The sequence below is a fragment of the Pieris brassicae genome, chromosome Z (genome assembly GCF_905147105.1).
Source record: "Pieris brassicae chromosome Z, ilPieBrab1.1, whole genome shotgun sequence".
Taxonomy (NCBI): domain Eukaryota; kingdom Metazoa; phylum Arthropoda; class Insecta; order Lepidoptera; family Pieridae; genus Pieris; species Pieris brassicae.
Genome location: NC_059680.1, coordinates 12,008,009 through 12,029,478, shown reverse-complemented (window position 1 = coordinate 12,029,478; position 21,470 = coordinate 12,008,009). Strand labels below are relative to the sequence as shown.

At 32.4% G+C, this 21,470-nt stretch overlaps 1 protein-coding gene across 11 annotated transcripts in view; it reads left to right on the top strand.

Annotated features, from left to right (window-relative positions):
- LOC123718852 (potassium channel subfamily T member 2) overlaps positions 1-21,470 on the top strand; it is a 47,940-nt gene that overhangs the window by 6,204 nt on the left and 20,266 nt on the right. For 9 of the 11 annotated variants that reach the window (XM_045675780.1, XM_045675783.1, XM_045675777.1 and 6 more), the window contains exons 2-4: positions 13,699-13,778; positions 17,359-17,458; positions 21,047-21,245. In XM_045675780.1, coding sequence (XP_045531736.1) covers positions 13,699-13,778; positions 17,359-17,458; positions 21,047-21,245 — 379 coding nt within the window. Of the gene's footprint in view, positions 1-7,453; positions 7,557-13,698; positions 13,779-17,358; positions 17,459-21,046; positions 21,246-21,470 lie in introns of those variants that run through there. The other 2 variants (XM_045675784.1, XM_045675778.1) reach the window with 1 other exon arrangement.

Here is a 21,470-nt window from a genome sequence, read left to right as displayed (position 1 = left end):
AACGTTTCATTTGACCTTTTTACAATAGGCCCCTATTAAGCAATCTCTACCAGAAATCGGATTTTAAAAAAATATGTAATATTCATAAAGCTTTGGTGAACTCTATACCTATTATTACCGGAAACGACATTGAATATGTCCAAGAATATACACAGCTGTGCCAGATATTTACCCACACTGATTAAAAGTTCTAAAGAACTCAGCTCCAAACAAGTCAACAGTACAAAAGGCAATGCGTGGAAAAATATTGGCTACTAAATGAAATAATGAGAAACAGGAAAATACTCGTAAGTATAGCAGTCCAGAAAATATATACGATATATATGCATTTTTCCAATTATTTAAATACGGATCCTAAACTTGGGCTTAGCAATGGAGAAAAGTTTACTAAATATAATCAAAGAAGACAAGGTTAGATAAAGTTACATTAGAAAAACGATCAGGAAAGAGGACATTACAAAAAGTATTCGAAAAGACATGAGGACATAGACGAGACACAGAAGTGCAGGAGGTTTAATGGGTTTATTAAAAAAAAAGATAAAGCAAAAAACCCAGTACAAGCGATGGAGAGATGAAAATAATGGTGGCAGGCTGGATTTGGTCAAGAATGTGGCGAGTACGGGCAGAAGGAAAAGGTCTGGAGGAGTCCTGTATGTTGGCAAACGGTATTAAGTTTGTATTTAATTAATTGTGTTTTAAAAAAGAAAATATTAAAATTACTAATACATATAACTATACCGCAAATGACAAAATGGACTATTTCTTGTCCTTCGACCTTATCTGAAGAAGGTGCGTCGTGAGTACCATGTTGTTATATAGCATAGAAAGTACTTTTTAATATCCACCACATTTATTGTGTAACATCCAATATAGACAAATTAAACTGAATGTGGTCATGCCATTGACAGAAGCGCGTCAGTTTCGGTTTCCATCGTGGTTGACGCGCAAAACCATGATTATGTGGTTGAAGGTAAAGTTGAAATGAAGGGAGCAGGGCAAGGAGTCTTAATTTGCAAGTACGATCGTGGTTCAGGCCAAGCCATTGTACGCAATTATCGCTTGCGATCGTGGCTTAACGTAAATACAGAGTACATTCGATATGCATGTAGACATAGCTTAAATGTAGTGGACATTTCATCTACTGTTTTTAGTCGTAGTTTAGTTGTTGTCGCCTGAAGTACCTTCGTTATCGTTGCACAACGTTGGGAAAATAAATTTAAGCACACAAATTTGTCAGATTCTGTGGTAATAAAAACTGAATTATGCTCTCTAACCCATGAGTTTTGTAAAACATAATAATTAATTTTCTGTATCGCTGTGGCTTCTTGTCTCTTGACCTATTTCGTAACTTTGACATTACTCATTATAATATTCGTAAAATAATAATTCATATTCGTTGTGGAGAACCTTATTAATTAAATTATATACGCCTTAAACTATAATAATATAGAATTTATTTAATAATCCAATTTTTTAAGTAATGTTTTTTTATTTATTTATATAAAAACAAAGAAGAATCATCCGGGCAATTTTTTTGCCTATGCTTAACATTGCTGCCTTTTTGAATGTAATGCATTCTGAAGCACTATTACCGAAATAATTGATTCTTATACATAATAATACTAATTGTAATTATAATAAAAAAAATGTTTATTCAATTTAATTAGGCGAGACGGTACTTCACTCCCGGCCACTACTTGTAACTCTATGAAGCGCTCATTAAGCCCCACATAGTACTGTTCTCACCTGTGGGTGGGAGTGGACTCCGCAGTACCAGCTCCATCCATTTCCATTCCACCGCATTCAACGAAAAACGCGAGCGGCTAGTTCTTAGCGTTGCGTAGGGATGTTGGATCTCTCAGCATGTTCTACCGTATTTACCATGGGGAGTGTTCAGGGTTGTTCAAATTAATACCCGAAACTGTGTCTCATCCTCGGACGTCGACGCAGAATACGAAATACCACCACTACAAATAATACCACTAGTATTTCCTCGACATCCCTCGTTCCACAACTGATCGTTTTTTTAAATCAGTTTTTGCCGAGCACTAAGTGGTGCTGGCTATTGAAGTATTTCCAAATCAATTCAACTTAGGGTTCAAGAAAAGAGCGTATCAATTTTTAACAGTGACGCACGTCCGAGCTTTCTGGCAACATTAGGTGAGCGTCTAGCCCGTTTGCCCCCTCTTATACTCGTATGTACAGAAATAAAGTTTATCAGTCCTATTTATTTAAACTTCGAATAAAAATCAGTAGATCATAATATATTACGTTCTTCATACGCGCTAGAAACGAAAGCCCTTTGATATGTAATACATATGTAACTACTGGAATATAAAAGTAAATAATCTGGCATATCGTGTCAAAACCCAATTTGAATGCCCTCTTAGGACAAATTGTCTCAATTTTGCCCGGAAAGTCGTAAGGCTCTATCTCAGCTCCATCCAATAACGTATAAAATTTCACGTCATTTCACCATTCTACTTAAAATTTACAACCGCAATAACTATATCTTATATACGATAGTTATAAAGAATTTATATATATATATATTTATTTTTTTATTTATTTATTTACACTTCGTTACACTACAAAATAAAAATAAAAATTAACATAATTAAATCAAAAGGAGGGCAACTGGCGGCCTTATCGCTTACGAGCGATATCTTCCAGGCAACCACTGTGAGTAAAGAAAAAAAATAAATGTATTAAATAAGATAGGCAAGTAGTGCAAAATACATGTAATACACAGTTATTAAACAAAACTAAACAGGAATAAAATATTAAAGATACATTAAAGAGTAAAAAGACACATAAATCACGATAATTTAAGATAAGTCTCACGTCAGTTAGTAGTTAGTAAGAAAGTTCGGGATACGATGTGGACAGGTAATGTTTGTACAGAAGAAATTTAAAGGAAGATAAAGAAGGAGCTAAGCGAATAGGGACGGGAAGTGAATTCCATAGCCTAACTGCGGAGACCTTAAAGGAATCGCCAAGAAAGGAGGAGTTATGAGATGGGATTTCAAGGGTATATATATATATATATATATATATATATATTACATTAAAAAAATATATATATATATACATATATTTAAATGTTACGTATTGCTTGGACAATGCAATACGTAACATTTAAAACTTTTGCAGACGTAAAATTATTTTTAATATCTAAGTAAAAATAACAAATTATAGGTATAATTTATTATTGAAAATATTGACTTTTATATTTAGTAGGATTGTAAATAATATTTTTTCAATAATATTTCTAGGTATTAAGGTAGGTAGCGAGGCAAGTGTTCAGGCATATATAACACACAATGTCACACTATGCCATACATTTTTGCTTACACTTCCACAGATATTCTCAGAGTGTCACTGCCTAGAAATTTGAGATTCTTTGCGGGAAAACGAATGGCTACAACCACTTTACTCTTCTTATCGCTTCCACAAAATGTTTTTTTATTTGTTTATAAATAATATAATTTCTTTAGTCCAACATAATTTTAAATGGGTTAGTATCTAGACAGACATAGGTTCTATGTTAGTATTGGCAAACAAGTGGTTATGATGTGTCACGTACGTTCTAACATCTGGTTGCATGATCAATTCACAGGTCAACAGAGCGTCATTAGAGCTTTTCCAAACGCGATGATTCAAGAACATCAATATTTTCTGAATTACTATCGCAATGAAGTATCTCAGCATCGCAACCTGAAAGTGTTGAAAACAACTTCGACACTTTTTGGGTAAAAAATGTATTAATTGATAATAAAAAACATTTAATTTAGTACATAATAACATTTGAAAGGTAATCAAAACATTGTTATGAAAGCAGACTGTCATACGCTTATAGATAATGTATGGAACCTAATGTATGCCTCTACTCAGCGAAAATAATAATTAATAATAAAATAGAATTTTGCGAAAGTGCGAGAGTATAATTGCGCCGCACAGTGCATCAATAGGAATATGTAATTCCTAATGTACTCTACAGGTAGATTACATAGGTTGATGGCCAGCTGCCAATTAATTTCCAGCGATAAATATATAATAAGACTCTTGTATAATGTTGTTAACGTTTTGATATAATTTCGTATCAACAATATTTTTAAAGTTTTTTTTCAAATATGAATGAATCGGAAACGGTTAGGTGAGTGTCACCTCGTAATTAGGCTTTACCTGTAAAACATATTTTGATGGTAACTTTAGATTTATCTCAAAAAACAAAACTATCCCAAAAATAAGTATTTGACACGTTTGTGTTTGCATGTAACTATTTGATATGTAACTGTTCCTTGATAAATTCTCGATTGTTATAGTCTAATATTGTTCCAAATTTTGATTACAAACTTATGTTTCAAAGTAGCAGTGATATCTTTTATACATATTTCATACTCATATACATTATATTTTCGTATTTAAACCCCGTGATTATTGCAAACGAGATGGCGCTGTATACTAATACTTTATTATTTTCGTATGTCGTATATCCGTTCTGTTGTATGTAGTTTATAAAATGTCGATACGTTTTACGGTACGCTTACTATTATATTATATTATAAGGAACCGCGGTATATACTTAGAAAATGAATGAAAAGGCGCAGACCTTTTATCTAAAGTATTGACTTCGTAGTTGAAACAGGAACCGATAGATGTCGCTTATACTTGTCGAGGATCGAACTCGCGTATAAAGTATTACTCATATATATTAGAGGCAAGCGTTGATAAATTGTCGTGATTCAAAATATCCTATACTAAGTAGTAATAACATAAAACATGCTGCTATAAGGGGTCAAAGCCAAGTGATTCTTGTATTTATAGGCCATTAGAATTGAATCGAATTAATCATGGCAATTCCAAAATGTTATAGATTAGACAACTTAAAGTTGTTATCCATAACATTGTAGGAAGAAAGAAAGTAAAAACTGTAGTATGTCTTCAACAATTAGCACTTTGAAGTAACTGTAGTCTGGCAAAACCACTTAGCTTCAGTCAGTGCTTAAAAGGAGATTACAGTGTCTTTAAATGCTTAGCATTTGCAAAAATGTTTTGAGGTCCAAACAAATTGAAAGTTTATGTTAATATAAATAAATAAATAATTTATTTGCAAAGATAATGGTACATTCTCTAAATTTATTAAAAAATCCACACAACCAGCCATATAAACTCTCACAACATGGCTGTGCCTAACCAAAGTCATTATTGTAACAAAATTATAATATGTCCTGTTAAGTTATTTATAATTGTCGTCATACTTATGATCTAATAAATTAAAGCTCTTTCGTTCGAATTTCTGATTTCTTGACAAGTAATATCCAAAATATGTTGATTGAATAAAGTTTTAATCCCTAAATCAAAATATCTATGTAGGTAAAGATATAAATACTGTATATTTGTATGTTGGAATTGAATTTTATTGGAAATGTTATGAACATATATTATATATAACTTTACTTTTAAAAGGCATATCTCACAAAATAAACTGAATTTATTAAAGTGTAATACGTCAACATAATTCACCTTTTTTTTTAAATTTTCACATTAATCAGCAACGAGGCTACTAGCAATGGTTTGCCTTTTTGTTCCTAGATGTATTCAATTTAATGCCTCATTATTCGTTTATTTCACTGAGTAACGGCTTAGAACGCTACGCGATTCATTAGTTTGCTACGTAATTGCGTAGCTAGAACGTAGCGGACATAAACGTAGCTCTACGGGATCTAGTAAGCGTAGCAGATACTTGTTCGTTCAAATAAATTTCACTTCATCTATAAAACATTTAAAGCATGTAAAAATATTTTTTTTTAACGTTTATACTTGAACCTTTTATAGTTGCAGTTGATAATTCATTACACATCTATTACGCGTCATCTCATTTCTATTGCAAGTAAATAAATTATTAAAAAACATAATAAATAATTAATTAATTTTAGAAAAGAACGTTTTCCTTTTCAAATAATCTTATAAAAGCTTCTAAACAGTTCATTTCATTCAATATTTATCGTCGAAGGCTTTTAGATGAAAGTGCTCGTGCTGGATTCGGGATAAAGTAAATTCTTCGTGTATATTCTACTGGGATGTCTTTATTTCCAAGGAATTTGTTATTAAGTAAATAAAATATATATTTGAAATTAGCATGCAATTTATACTTATTAATAATAACAAAAAAAAACCTGTTATTGTCAAATTTCTATTTCTAGTTTTCAGAATCTAGTATCTGCGTCAAAATTTAATTTAAGAAGAATGTTCAGATGTATATGTTATTTATACTCCCTTATACAAAAATAAACATATACGTGTTTTATTTATACCCGAAACTTTGGTTTGCTTAAATTCTCATGTCTTAAATACCAAGGTCGCTTTTTCTTAAGGCTTTAGGCAGATTGTCCTGAGATACTAACGAGTGAGGACTGTAAAAAATTTAAGGCATAAAATGCATTCGTATATCTTTAGTTTCATACCACCTCTCAATTTTGCCGTATGTTTTATATTTGAGTTGATAAAAGGCACCCCCAGTGTGTCGTGTGTCAGCTAGCGCGCTCGGACAGCCAGAAAGATCCCTCAGTCGAGGTTAGGTCGCGGGCGGGGCAGTCGTCCCGCGAGTTTCACATTTACTACTTATTTTAAAAAAATAAAGACAAAAGTGATGTGATGTCCTTAATTGTCTATGATTCACTTTTGACGGACATTAAGAGAAAGACGCGAATCAATTTCGAAACAATTTGTGGTTTACTTTGTATTTCTAAAATAAATTCGTATTATTCATATTTTATTTTTCAAAAATGTTTGTCCGATTAGTTAATTAAGCAACTGCTTAAGCAGGCTATCGGATCGCAAGTTTTATCAACTGAGGTTACTTCGTCAAACAATGATTACAATCTTGACTCATAATAATTGTCATCGTATGCTTAGTTTTGATGCTATTTTACATTAACAGAACTAAAGTTCCAATTCAAAAATATTATTTGATTTACTCCGAGCTCTCTAAAACATCAAACAATGGAGTCGACGCTCAGAAGTGAGATAAATAAGTTTATATCTCCCTCTGTAGCCTGTTTCTGCAAAATTATAACAGATAATCAACTACTAACTAAATCAGATATTAGCTTATAATTCAGATAGCTTATTGGATTGAAGTATTTTTTATTGACATAGACAATTTTCTTAAATAAATCGCAATAAATATTAGTTGAGCGTAAACCATGAATTTATTTATTTAATAATTAAAACATTAAAATATAAATAATAGAAAAATTATCTACTTAAATTAATGAATGCAACTCTATATGATCTATTGTTAAACGTTCGAAAACGTTATATTTAGGGATATACAAGCAACAGGTGCATAACAGTATATGTTACGTCACTTCTACGCACAGGCTTTAATATGTTAACTAACAAGATCTAAGAGAATATCCTCTCGCTTAATGCCCAGTCTAATAGAAGTGTAGGATAATCTGAATAAACAACACTTGAACAATGGCTGGCCTAAGTCGTTACTCGTCATACAACTGTTTAACTGGATGGGACAGCTACGACCGAATTCCGAGGTAATTAAGAAATAATTATGGCGTAATTGTTTTAAATAATATTATTTAACAAATTAGTAATATTACTTTAAAGGAGAACACGGTTATTTTCCTAACTAATTAGTGTGATTTCAAAAGTGAGCGTGTTTTAAATTAAAATCTATTACATTGTACTAAAATACGTCAAATTGTGTTTATAGACTGAGACACACCTAACAGTATGAAACATGATTCCAAATTTTTTTGAGATCTGTAACAGAAGTTCTATTATTACATTTGCGCAATTAACACTCACTCTTAGGGGAAGACATCAAAACCGACATATCTCGGATCCAAAAATCGACGGTGTATGTCTAATTCTTGTCTCTATATAATAAGACTAATCTAATAAGATCAAAGAAATTTACGCTGAACCAAGTGTTGAGACGTATGAGGACAAGAGCTATACAGAGTTGTATCACCTCTGGAAGGCTGTTACAGTTATTATGGTTTCTAAGTGGCGATATATTGATCACGCCATCATCAGCCATTTCAAGCATTTATGGCACACTAAGAAAACTTATGCTTTCTCAAATACCATATGTAGAGAGTGTGAAGATTACTTTGTTGTATCCCTTCGTCGGTAACTATTTCTGCGAGGTGCTGCGTCACGATCTAATTGACAGTAAAGTACTGAGTTTTATTATAGGACCATAAAACCTATCATAAACAATGAATCACATTTAATGGTTGGAGACATAAGATTAATAGGTCGAGGTTTTCGAGCGGACTTCATCAATCTAAGTTTAAGACGCTTTAGGATATTGTCTTGTGTGAATATTTATTTTTGACACCCATAAGATGGACCCGAGCTCCTAGCACGCATATGTTATATGTATATATATCAACAAATAATATAGATAACATAAGCGTGCTCCCATGTCTATCTTATGTTGTCAAAAATAAATATTTACACAGGACAATATCCTAAAGCATTGGAATCTTATGAATATTGTTTTGTTTTCAAATATTTCATAGATTCTTGTATTGTTGGATATAAATGTTTATAAACATTATAATGGAGATATCCATCATAGTTGAGTCTATTTTTGAAAGGTTATTTAGGTTACTGTTTTAAGCTGTACCATTTACGAATTGTAGCGGTATATTAATTTTGTCACAGCCTATTTGTTATGACTAAAGTTTTTATTATTATTATAACCACAAAAGATAGACAAAATTAATTAAAAACAAAGTCCTTTATATTTTAATTAAAAGTCTACAATTGTTGAGTTTCCTTAAATTAATTTAGCATAATTTACGATCTACTCATAAACATTAGTCGTAGGCGGACACGTGGTTGGCGCCATTAGTATTAAATTAATATATTTATTTTTACATTATACGGACTCTGGACCAGGAAAATGAATCGTTGAGAAGTGGTTGGCTTGTTAAGTGTAAACGAGGCGAAATGTGTACCGAGAATGATGCACGCTGTGTATGGTGGACTGACGTCCACAGTGTCTGTTACCGACAAAATTATCAAAAACGTCCACAAAATAATTTTGGCTAACCGAAAACTGAAGTAAGATAGCTGTTTGGAATGAATTGGATACAAGCGACTTTCTCCTATTCCTCAAAATAATGTTTCCTCGACAGAAATTTTGCGCTGATTAAGAGGAAATTGCCGAATCTAAATCCAATTTGTTGCTTTATACAAATCGTAGTATAAAAATGGTATCTAACTATATATTGAATAACCAAATCAAATGTTGTATTCGCCTACGAACTATTTAGCCTACCGTAACCATTACAATTAAAGTTAAATAACTCGGTTAAAGATCACCTACTTGTCTGCAAAATAAATTAATGTTAAAAATAGAAGCCGACGCCATATAGAGTTTTAACGACGTTATTCTATTCCGTATACAAAACATATTTTAAACTGTCCAAAAACTTGAAACTAAAGTTATGGCCAAGAAAGAAAAAGACAAGTTGATGAAGACATCAGAGTCGTTTTTGTAAGTTGCTTACTTGTGTTTGTACAGTTATACACACACATGTGTGTATGTTTGAATATATAAATAATACCTAACCTTTTATATATATATATATATATAAAACCTTCGTTAGCTGTTAATTGAAAGGAGCTTAATTATTTAGCTTTCCAAACTGAAGATAATGATAATAAGCTAAAATACTTTTGCAGACATCAGTGATATAATTAAGCCTACAATTGTGTTGTACAAATAAATGAGAATTGCCAATCACAATCAACCGAAACGCGCTCGCATCGCGTCATTTTTCATTTTATATCTCGCCACTATCTCTGGGAATGTAATGGAAAACAACATATCCCTAGTGTTATCTATAATTATTGTACTGTGTATGTAATTCAATAATCACTCAGACAGGAGTAATTAATTAATTGGAGATGATATATAGCGGTTTAGTTCTTGATGTAATAATTATTTAGAAGCACATTGATTGAGGATCATTCAGGCCTACCTCAACCGGGAGAACTAAGGTATAGCGTACATAGTACTCAATTTTCTTCATAGTTTATTTAAGTGATAGAGTTTACATTACCTGTAGGTGAAGTTACATTATGTTTTGTAGCAAAATTCAAACGAAACTTTGTTTAAAACTAATTATTTTTGCTACACCGGGGCGGTAAGCCAAACACAAACTGTTTCATTCACTCGTACCAAAAACCAATTTTAATGGAAGGAAAAAATCATATTTAAAAAAAAACAATAAATAAAATAGATTCCTCTACAATAATATTGCAATTGGGAAACCGTGTTTGGTTTCAATCACGCTAGAACGATAGATACATTTCATTCTAGAAAAACGTATGATTCCCGGCGGACTTGGTTCCCGGAGTATCGGAAAACGAGTTTATTTTTTCTTTATAGATCGGATTTCAAAATCAGTCTTCTTACCGTTATTGCTAACATATACCAAGTAGAACCACGAGTGATGGGGTTCTATTAGGTAGGTAAGATAAGCTACGACATTGCTAACTTAGGTTTAGATATCGTGGAAGCTCCCGAAATAAAAAAGCGTTTGACGAATAGTAGTCTAACTTGGAGCTACGTCCCTTTATGTCAAAATGGCATAACAAAATAGACTAATAACATCTTCCTTCAGATCAGTATCAATACCAGGAACTACCAACTAAAATAGATGGACGTTGGATTCAGTTCCCCAAGGGAGAATTGTTTACGAGATATGTTGCATACATTAATGATAGCTTTGAAAGTTCTTCGCTTGTTTACAAAGTTTAAGCTCGAGGGGACATTTTTATAATTTGAAAATTCCTTGATATTGCTGACGTCATGAACTTTGACACACGGAAGTCAAATTTAGTAAAAAAATGTGTTCATAAATCAATATTATTGCATAATTAATGTAATATATTTCGTAGGAAGTAAGTGAAACATCTTTATCGGCGTTGTAAAAAAATACCGTCACATTTTTCCGTTACGCGTCATCTTTTCCTGTCCCTACCATGGTTGATTCGAAGAGATTCGAAGCCATTTATAACAAAAATATATAATAACGATAACAATGACTGTATTAATTCTATTACTATTAATAAAATTCTGTAATAATCTTAGTAGTAATAATGTAAAATGAAATAATAGTATTATTTGCATTCATGTCTATTATAATAAGAGCCTTTTGTTAAACTTTATCTTATTTATTTTTATTTAACCAATTTCTGTAAAGTTGCATATAGTAGATCATTTTTCGAAAAATAAAGTCATAAAGAAGTTTCACTTCTTACGTGTGTACAGTAGGTAAGTGAACAGTGAACACCAACCACTTTTTTTTACATATTGAAGTATCATTTTGCGAAATTCGGGCGTACCTAGTATACTAATGAACCCTTATTTATTATAACGCAATAACAATTGATCGTTTGGCGAAAACAATTGTGAGAAAACTGCCATGCCTCTCATGACTGACGTGATTAAAAGGCAAGACAACAAGGCGACTGATGAATTTTAAATTACAACTGCAATGACATGATTCCGACCTTGTTATAAAATTACATAGATGAGCCGTTTTGTCGTTATTAATTCAACGAAAATAGAACCACTTTAACTATCAATAAATAAGTCGATAATTTGTACTTTAAAGTGGAAAAGATGCATAACACTGACAGGCGTAGTTGCTCCTATCATTAACTATGATTGAGTTCCAAAAATTTATAAATATATTAATTTATATATTGACATAAAATGACGATTACCAATGTTAGGATTAAGACTTATAAGATGCCTTACCGCTGATGATTTGATTCCCTAGATTCAAGGAAATTCTTCTGACATAGATTTAACAGGGATTAAATCAAATGTTCACATTTAAACGAGTGTACAGATTGCATTTCAGTAATTTACAAAAATATGCCTATTAGGTATCTTGTGGTTTGTTACGTTTTTTGTTCCCTTTATCAGTCCGGTAAGGTTAGTTAATAATATTAATTTTCCGATATTCCATACCTAATAAGCGTGTTAGGTCGTAGGATAGGATTATTTACAAGCCGATGGCAATTTATAACAAATACATTTAATGTGTATTCGTTATAAATTGCCATAGGCTGCCAATACCTTTTCACTCTAAGCGCATTTACGTAGTATAATGAACCTTAACACAATGGAATAAAGACGGAATTTCACTAAATTTCATTTCGTACTACTTAAGGCTGTATGTGCCCAGATTGTGCGTAACACATGAGGTAATTAGCTAAACACTGGCCTGGAACTGAACACCCCCCTCCTCCAGGCCCCGAGGGACGAGCGTGACATTTGGAACACGCTAACTTCTTCACGGCATTTACCTAGAACAATTTTCGCGTGTCAAATTGTTCATATAGTTTTATACTGTACTGTTACTCTAACAATAAGAACAATGTGTTTTTATGCTTGCTTCGCATATTTTTTTTAAATAAAACTATCATAAAAGATTGATGGGTCAAGAAAATATTTTTTTAAATATTAATAATAAAACTGGTACACAATCCTGAAATCTAAATAAACACTAAAAGTCCCTTCATGGCCCCTATGGGAAACTAAAAAAACGAGGCTCGGTATTAGCTGCAAAATTTCTTTATAAAAAATAACCAACACAGGACAGTATGGTTCCCATTCAAATAATAAATGATAAACACTCACCTACCCGTAATGTCATGCACAACATAACGGCACTCTTTAATTATTGATTTTGCGGTATAATGCGGAAAAACGCGGTGTAATATGAATGTGCTAATTAATAAGTAATATGTTAATTATTATTACTACTTATTCTTGATTAAGAATATCGTAAATACTTTATATTTGTGGGTTGGAAATAGATAGATGATATATTATATGTAGATTATATGTTCTATAACTGGTGAAAATGGACGGATTAATTTTACAGCCATAGATACTACTATAAAAAAGAGTAATATGTACAAATTATAATTAACAATGGAATTTCTATTCAAACATAGTGATGTCCTCTCATCTCGACATAAAACTCAAACGAGTATAATACTTATTTCTTTATAGTTGTTGACGAGATTTTTGTTGTTCGTATTTTATTCAATTTCATTTTAAAAACATCATAATTCAGTGTGGAATTGCCAGTTTTACTCTGGCCTCGGGGATAATTCGATTGATTATTTGTTTTTGGTTTTATTTGTTTTAGATAATCAAGATATAATAGAAAAGTAACTTGTACAACGTGCTTGTTTACAATTAATATTTTTGTACTACCTGAATCAATTAATGGAAAATATATTATATAATATAGTATATTTGTTAATAATAAGTATGTTTGTTATTAATAAACCATAACATTAAATGAAAAAACAAGCAGTCATTTTATCAGCAGTCTGCAGCATATACACGCAAAGTCATACGCCGCTTTATGATTTGATATATTTAAGAAAAAAAATATTAAATTAAAGAGAAAATAAAGCTTTTATTACAAATTAATTCTTCAAGTTCTATCAGTTATCTGAGTATTATAGACTACTAAATAGTATAGTATATAGACTAATAAAACGATACATATGTTTATTATAATAATTTTACTATTCGATTTTCGTATTATTCCTGTAAAAATTGTCTCCATGATCCTTACCCCAGGATTGTCAGCGAGTGGTTGACACATATCTGTATTGTTGCAGGGTCCGAGTGGAGTACTACGTCAACGAGAACACGTTCAAAGAAAGACTGCAACTATACTTTATAAAGAACCAACGCTCGAGTGAGTAATTCATTGTACTGTTAAGACCATTGTAATGCGTAATCTTGCTTTCATACGAACATGGAACACAATCCGGCTTTATAAACGTACTTTAAGCCTTCAGTTATGGTTGCTTTCTCTTGTTTATTCAAAGAGATACGAGAGTGCAAATGTAATTAGCCTTCATTTTACTTTACATAAAATTTTATAAAAATAAATCAGCGACGCAACAACCTTTTTAGGTCTGGGCCTTAGATTTTTGTATCTGTTTCATGACCATTCGTCAATCAGGCGGTGACCCGACAGACGCCGTCGACTTTTTGGGTCTACAGCATGACAGTTTCTTCACGATGTTTTCCTTCACCAGGGAATGTTAAATACGCACATAGAAAGAAAGTCTATTGGTGCACAGCCGGCGATCGAACCTACGACCTCAGTGAGACTAGTATACTAGGCCTACACAGCTAATTACACAATTACAGTTTACAAATATATACGCATTTGCCATTTTGTCGATGTAAAAATAAAACTGTTTCGGAAAATATACTAATTTGATTAAACCATTAAATTAAAAAAAAACCTTTTTTACAAAATAAAAGTATCATGTTTAAATTGATATGTTTCCCTCTCAACGATTTTACACTGAGCTAAAAAAAGCTGAACAAATCATATAATAGTGTCAATTATTGGCCTGACGGGTTTCTCAGTAATTTTCGTTACAAAATTAATTTGTCGAATTCTTCTTATCGTTATTTATTTAACGTGATGTAGCCAAAAGAAACAATAAAAAGTTACTATTTATAATTTAAGGTCAACTCAGTGGTCCTAAAATGTATTAACATTAAAACTTCGTCATATAACGTGTTCACCTGACAGTTCTTTAAGGTTGTTAGAGCTGTATGTATGTGATAATGTTGGTATTAAGTATGGTGTTTTCCATTTGGTTGTTTTACAAAAGACATTCAAATTTTTGATGATATCAGATGAAGTCAATATCTTATGTTCCAAGTATCATAAATAAAGCTGACAAGTATTTGAAGTCGGTTTAGTTATTATAAATTACATAGATTTAATATGAATTAGGTGCCGTTGCAATTGTTAAAAATAATAGATTCCAAACCGTTTAGCTGAGAGCTTTATGTATGCCACAATTTACGTACATAAATTCGCTCACAAAAATATTTTTTCTGACTATTAAATAACAAATACGTAACCTGCTACGAAATTCTCTACCAATTGATATCAGACGACGATTTTTCTCCTGTCTCGTAATTAGTTACTCAATTAAACTTTGGATTAGCTTTTACATTTTTGTTTATAAAAAAAACATTTATTTCAGACCATTAAAAGTCCATAAATTGTTAGTAGAGATACTTATAACTATGTTAGCAGAATTATTAAAACATTTAATTCAAAAATCTCCGTTGATTCGAGGCATCAGGTACATAGGCATGTATATGAACCCAGTGTCTCAAAACAGCACATTCGGGTTTATTAGCTATAACCATCAGGATATTGTTAGTACTGGCTCGAACCCCACGCATCAGTGAGGCTGTCCGTTTGCGGATGATTGATGAAAAGTCATCCACATGTGCATCTGCAAACATACCCGACGCGCTACAGTACCGCGATAGCCCCAAGAACATCCTGAAAGCGTTATTATATTGCACCCGGAGAGCATTGTATGCCCGCCGCGTATATCCAACCCACAGGGCACATGTATAAAAGGACTGGCAAAACACCTTGAACAAGGTTACCTTAACGGTAGAACCTGCGGGCCAGCATATTGCAGCGGACAGCCAACCCTTTCCCTTTCAATATCTGCATCGTCTTTAAGGTGCTCAGTTACAATATGGCCAAGGTACTTGAACTCCGTAACCCTCTTCAGTGGAACACCTCCGAGCGTTACTGGTGGCACATAAGTATATACATATTATTATTTATATTTTACTTTATTTCATTTTAGTTATAGTTACATGTTATTTTGAGTTTTTTTGTTAATTAATTATGCACTTCTTGTACTATACCCTCTGTGCGTGTTACTTTTTCTTTATTGTTCCATATTACGGTTGCGGTTTTTTTATATCTATAATTTATATATATGTATATTATGGTAACAAAGTGTAATTAAATAAATAACAAAGAGATGCTTGTCTTTGTTTCATACCCCTATAATTTGATTTGACGTCACTTCACGCAAGGACACACCCAGCACGACAATCAAATATCTCTTTTAATTACAAGGCGTAGGAAAAATCAATACTAAATAGTTTGCACATGTTTTTCAACAACATAATAGATAAAGATGGGTCTATCGTAGACAATAGAAGATTTGATAACGCGTTCCTTGTTTTGGTCGAAAATAAAACGGATCGTGTGGCGTAGCTGTGATTGGTTAAGGATGCTATTGACCAATCACATTGAAATGTACCGCGCAATTAGGTTCCGATATTTTAGGACGCATCACGTAAATAAACGATTGACAACTAAGCGTTTTTAAAGTAGTTTTTTTCCGCGCACCACCCCTATATGGAGCCAGCTACCCACTGAAGTATTTCCGAAACAATTCGACTTAGGCAACGTAATTGCGAGCCTTCTTGCAAATTGCGTCCACCCGCGGCGGTCTCACTTAACATCAGATGAGCCTCCTCCCACTCTTCTATAAAGAAAAAATAATGTTTCAACCCATTGCATCTAATCAAGACTTACTGTCAGTGATAAAATAGTAATATAGGTAAGATTCTTAACCCGAAGTCATGCCACCATCTACCGATAAATATTTCTTTCTCGGTGCCCAATTAACATGACAGTGAAAACAACGCGAGAGAACCAAGTTTAGCCAAAGGACGACTGTCCTATGCCACATTAAGGTGGTTAGGGACTTTTATCTGTCAAGGCCAAGCCACGATTTAAATAGCGAATGCGCCTAATGAATAGTCAACATGGTTGACCTAAAAACTGTTATTCTTGGAAATATACAATAATTATAACACCTGGTAACATGAGTGTTACATTGCGACTGTCAACCATGATATCGGGCGTTCAAATCACGGCCACAAATTTTCTTATTATAACTCTACGGTGAGGGAATTGTAAAGCAACCAGAATGTTTCAACAACCGAAAAATTTGTGTTATGTACAAACATACCTACTGGATTATAAAACTGAAAATCGTCAATGAAAGAAGCAGTCTGAGGCCAAGACCCGTATACAGTTGTAGCGCCGCTGGATAAACATTAAATCCTTGGTATTTTTATAGCTATAGAATTTTAAAAAATGTATACCGAGGCATACCGCGAAATAACAGTCTGTTCGAAAGTCACTTCAACATGGATTTTTCATAGTTAAGTTCTCTTTTTAATGAAAGAAAATTTTAAGGAAACGAATTTGAAATTTTAGCTTTTACATGTTGACAAGAAATTAAGTAGCAATGCAACTTAATATATTTGCATTGTAAACGCTATATAATATATTTATGTATTGAAAACTAAAGAGTCTCTTTGGATCTTTTGCACAGTTGTGTCACTTTATTAATAAAAACAGGTACTTTATAACTTGCTTATTTATGATTACAATTATTTAATCGTAATGTTCTTTTCAGGTTTACGCATTAGAATAGTCAACTTATTTTTCAAGATATTGGCATGCCTCCTGTACATATTTCGCGTGTGCGCTGATGGAGATCCCATTAATGCTACTTGGTGAGTAGATCAAACAATAATACTATATTTCATTGTATTTGACAGGAACTAATAAGGATAATAATAACTCACTTAGTTTAATAAACAATAAAATACATAAACATCTAATAACAAACAACTTAACCAATTTCTTATTGACACTGGAAGGAACTAGCGTTTAAGATACAGGCCAGGCCTAGTTTAAACGCTGGTGCTCGTAGAAGTAAATATACATAATAGTATAAGGTTAACCAAAATGAATATTGTATCTCAACGTTTCGTTGCCTATTGTATGTTTACAAACTTTAGAATGTGAGTAGAAAATGTAATGTTTTTTGAGTCAAATAAAGTAATTTTTAATTTTAATTAACATAGAAGCAAGAGTTGGATAGAACGCGGACATCTCACCCGCTGTGTTATAGCTTATCTGCATAGCAATAAAATAACCTAACATTGAACCAATAATTATACAAGCAATATCAAAATTTCTGTCCTTCCTATTCCTATCCTAATCCAATTCTAATCCTTCTAAACTGTAAAATTTAAATTATAATAATATAAAAGAAGATTAAGGACATCTGTCAAAAATATATGCATCATAAATCCAACTAAATCCAATAAATCTAGAGGAGATCCTTCAAATGTTTCTCGATATTCTAAACGGTTGTTTCTGTTCAGTGGGTACTAAATTAGCTTCCGTTATATTGTCCGTTACAAATCAGGCCCAAGAAATCCTTTGCTATAAAGTATCAATTACAGCTAAATCAAATGCTTTATTTTCCTTTATATTACAGCTGATGATATTTTAAGTAGCCGAGTGCTGTTTAATAAACATTCTTGCTACACCAATTCCGTATATCTGCAATCTTAGTTTTGAGCACCTTGCTCTTCCTTGAATCCTGTAAAATAGCTTTTATAAAAACATCCATCTAAAAATAGAAATTTCAAACTACAATCCCATTTGTCTTCTCCCAACTCTTGCTAAAATTACAGAAGAATAATTAACGTCCGTCCTAACGACTATCCATCAATTCGGGTTAAGACATATTACCTCTCTAGAGTCTACAGGTCAGGTCTACAGAAGATGCAACTGCTGGAATGCTGTTATATTGGTGTTTTTCTCGACGTAGTAAAGGTTTTGACACTGTTTCCAGGAATTCGTGGAATTTGAGGCTCCATTGGTTTCAGTCCTATTTATCGAGTTCTAGTTATTGGTATTGCTAGATTGAGGTTTGATGTAGTTTTCCCCGGGGAATTGTTCTTAGTCCAACCCTATTTTTACTTCTTTCGAGCTCCCAAGTGCCAAACTCTTCTACTTCGCTGATGACACAGAAATAGTGATTTACTCAAACTCTTGTTAACAAGCCACACTGTCAGCTTAATAAGGCCTAATAATCTTTCACTCAAGCAAATTCTATGCTTCCACATGTTGAAGTCCAGGAAACGAAACCTCTTCCCGTCTACTAAACTGTGCAACCTTCACATCAGCTTCAATTTTCATTTTCTGGAAATGGATTCCTGGATTTCCCAAAGCTTTGTTAGGGCCCTAAAACCTCTGTTCTCGAGTTCGCAAACTTATAAATGTATTCAAACGCCTCAAAAAACCTGATCTTTTAATGACTAAATTAAATTTATTTTCTAATAAAATGCGGTGTTTTCTAACATTCGGTGAAGAAAAAAACTATATTTGGTTTATTGTCGGTTTCTTTACTAAAAAATATAAATAATCAATTTCCAATTACTTGTATTATTCCCCCCCCCCTAACCCTTTCCGCGTTTTGCCTTACTATTATTTGTTTAACTTAGTCTACCTGGTCCAGCCGTCTTCGAGTGTTGCGCTTAGCAACATATTTTGTAATTGATTGTTATTTATACACTAGTAAGTATATACATCAGATACTACCATAAGTAATTTCTACATTATATTTAATGTTATTTAACTAAAAAAATAGTATTAATACGAATGGTATATAATCAAGCACGAGTAATAATAATTTGAATGTAATGACCACAACATCTAACCTTTTAAGTTAAAAAATTACCTAGGATATTAAATTTAATTATGTTAAGAGGAAGAGGGTTGTAGAGATAGATATACATAATATATTGCCTTATTTTAATGTATTACAAAGTATTTTAATAACTAAATCATACGATTTTAACTTTTCTTAAATCGTTAATTATAATCACTTATATGCAGGTGTATTTCAGTCAAGTGTTGCAGTGATTAGTTGAGAAACGATCTGAATATAAAATATAAGTTAAGTAAACATTACAATACAGATAGTAAGTGCCCGTTTGAGGTTTTTTAGAGTAATTCGAAAATTTTATTTCAGTTTTTTTTAATAATATGATTTTAATTCATGTCTAAGTCATTCCTAAAGACTATCATTAAAGTTTCTAAAGTGACCAATTCAATATTTTATTATTTAAAAGTATGTTTGTTTCATGGTACATGAATTTTAGAAAGGCTAAGGCACAAAAAAGTTTGGGAAACACAGGACTACACAGTTATAATTATGTTTACATAAGCATTTAATTGCGTGGATACATACGAAGAATAACAAAAGGGCGTCGTTCATGCAAAGACTAAAACAATTACCGAAAGAGCGTATATGAAATGATATAAACAGTTCTATTATCGTATAGTTTACTCACTAATCCAATTTAATATTAGAAAACAATTTTAGTTAAGAAATATGCTTGTTAATATCTCTTTAATGAAGCAAAGAGTCAGGAATAGTTCATTCAACTTTTCTTGTAGAAGGTCACTGTTACGTAGCAAAAGGCTTTACGCTAATGATTTGATCTGAAAGTAAGTATCATCATATAACTATTCTATATAACTCTAGCACATTGTAAAGGAGATTGGAATATGGCTCAAAATCTTTACCTTTATCGATATAATGAACAAAACATTTTCATCTACCTGTGTATGTGTATTTCACTCCATAATATTGGTATAATATAATAAAATGTTTCGTCTGTTTTACGTTGTTATTATTCTGATTCATTGCTTGAATGTTATATAGGTACCTTACCTTACTATCACCATGTAACCCACAAAACTTTGCAATAAAAAAGAGTGGAAGACAGTCTCTTGTCCGTTGACGTCCAACGCCTTTTCTTTTGAAAAATTCAATGTAAATTGAAATGAATATCTTTTTGACGTATATGCCAAACCGATTATCTAGGCAACGATCTACATCCACTTAGTATAGTCTTTTGTTAACATAGCTTTTAGACACTGAAAAACGATTTTATTTTGCAAAAACCCGTCATCTTTTAGTCGCTACCAACTGCAGGATAATAAATACAGATAACGCAACTTTCTCTACAGCTGTGATATTTTTGACATTCCACACCTTTTTTCTTCAGTCCGTTACCACGCACGCTGTAAAGCACGCGAAACGTCGGAAAATTTCAAATTCAAATTTATGTAAAATAATTATAAGTTTATAATAATACAAATAGCTTTAATCCGGTTAAAAATTGTTTTCTTTCTATCTCCACTTGTTAAGGTTAACCTCTCTATCCTGCTCTTTTTCAAGAACATTATACGATATTATTTTTCAAAAATGTAATTTACCTAACCGGAATACATTATAGCTACGGGTGTAAGCCGGGTAACAAGAGTGTGTTCGAGTACTCCGCTAACCTGACAGAAGAGGAGTTCCAGGAACATCCCATCATCAACTGGGATGGTATCGTGTGGGTTAACCGCCCACTGTTCTTGTGGGTGCTGCAGGTCATCCTCGCAATGATTTCGCTCTCCGAGGCTATTCTGTTAGCCTACCTCGGGTACAAGGTGAGTTTAGCTTACCCAACATTTTAAGAGTAGAGAGGTTCCAAGTATTGTGCATTAAAAACAAATTCTTATAATTATTAATAAAAAAAAAATATTCTTATAACTTACGGAATTCCTTAGACTACCAGGGTGTAGTTCTCCAACGAATGGTATGGGTCTCTAGGGAAGAGTTTTGGCCTTCAACGATTAGTAATAGATTAGGGAAAGCCCCACCCTGTTGGCCGA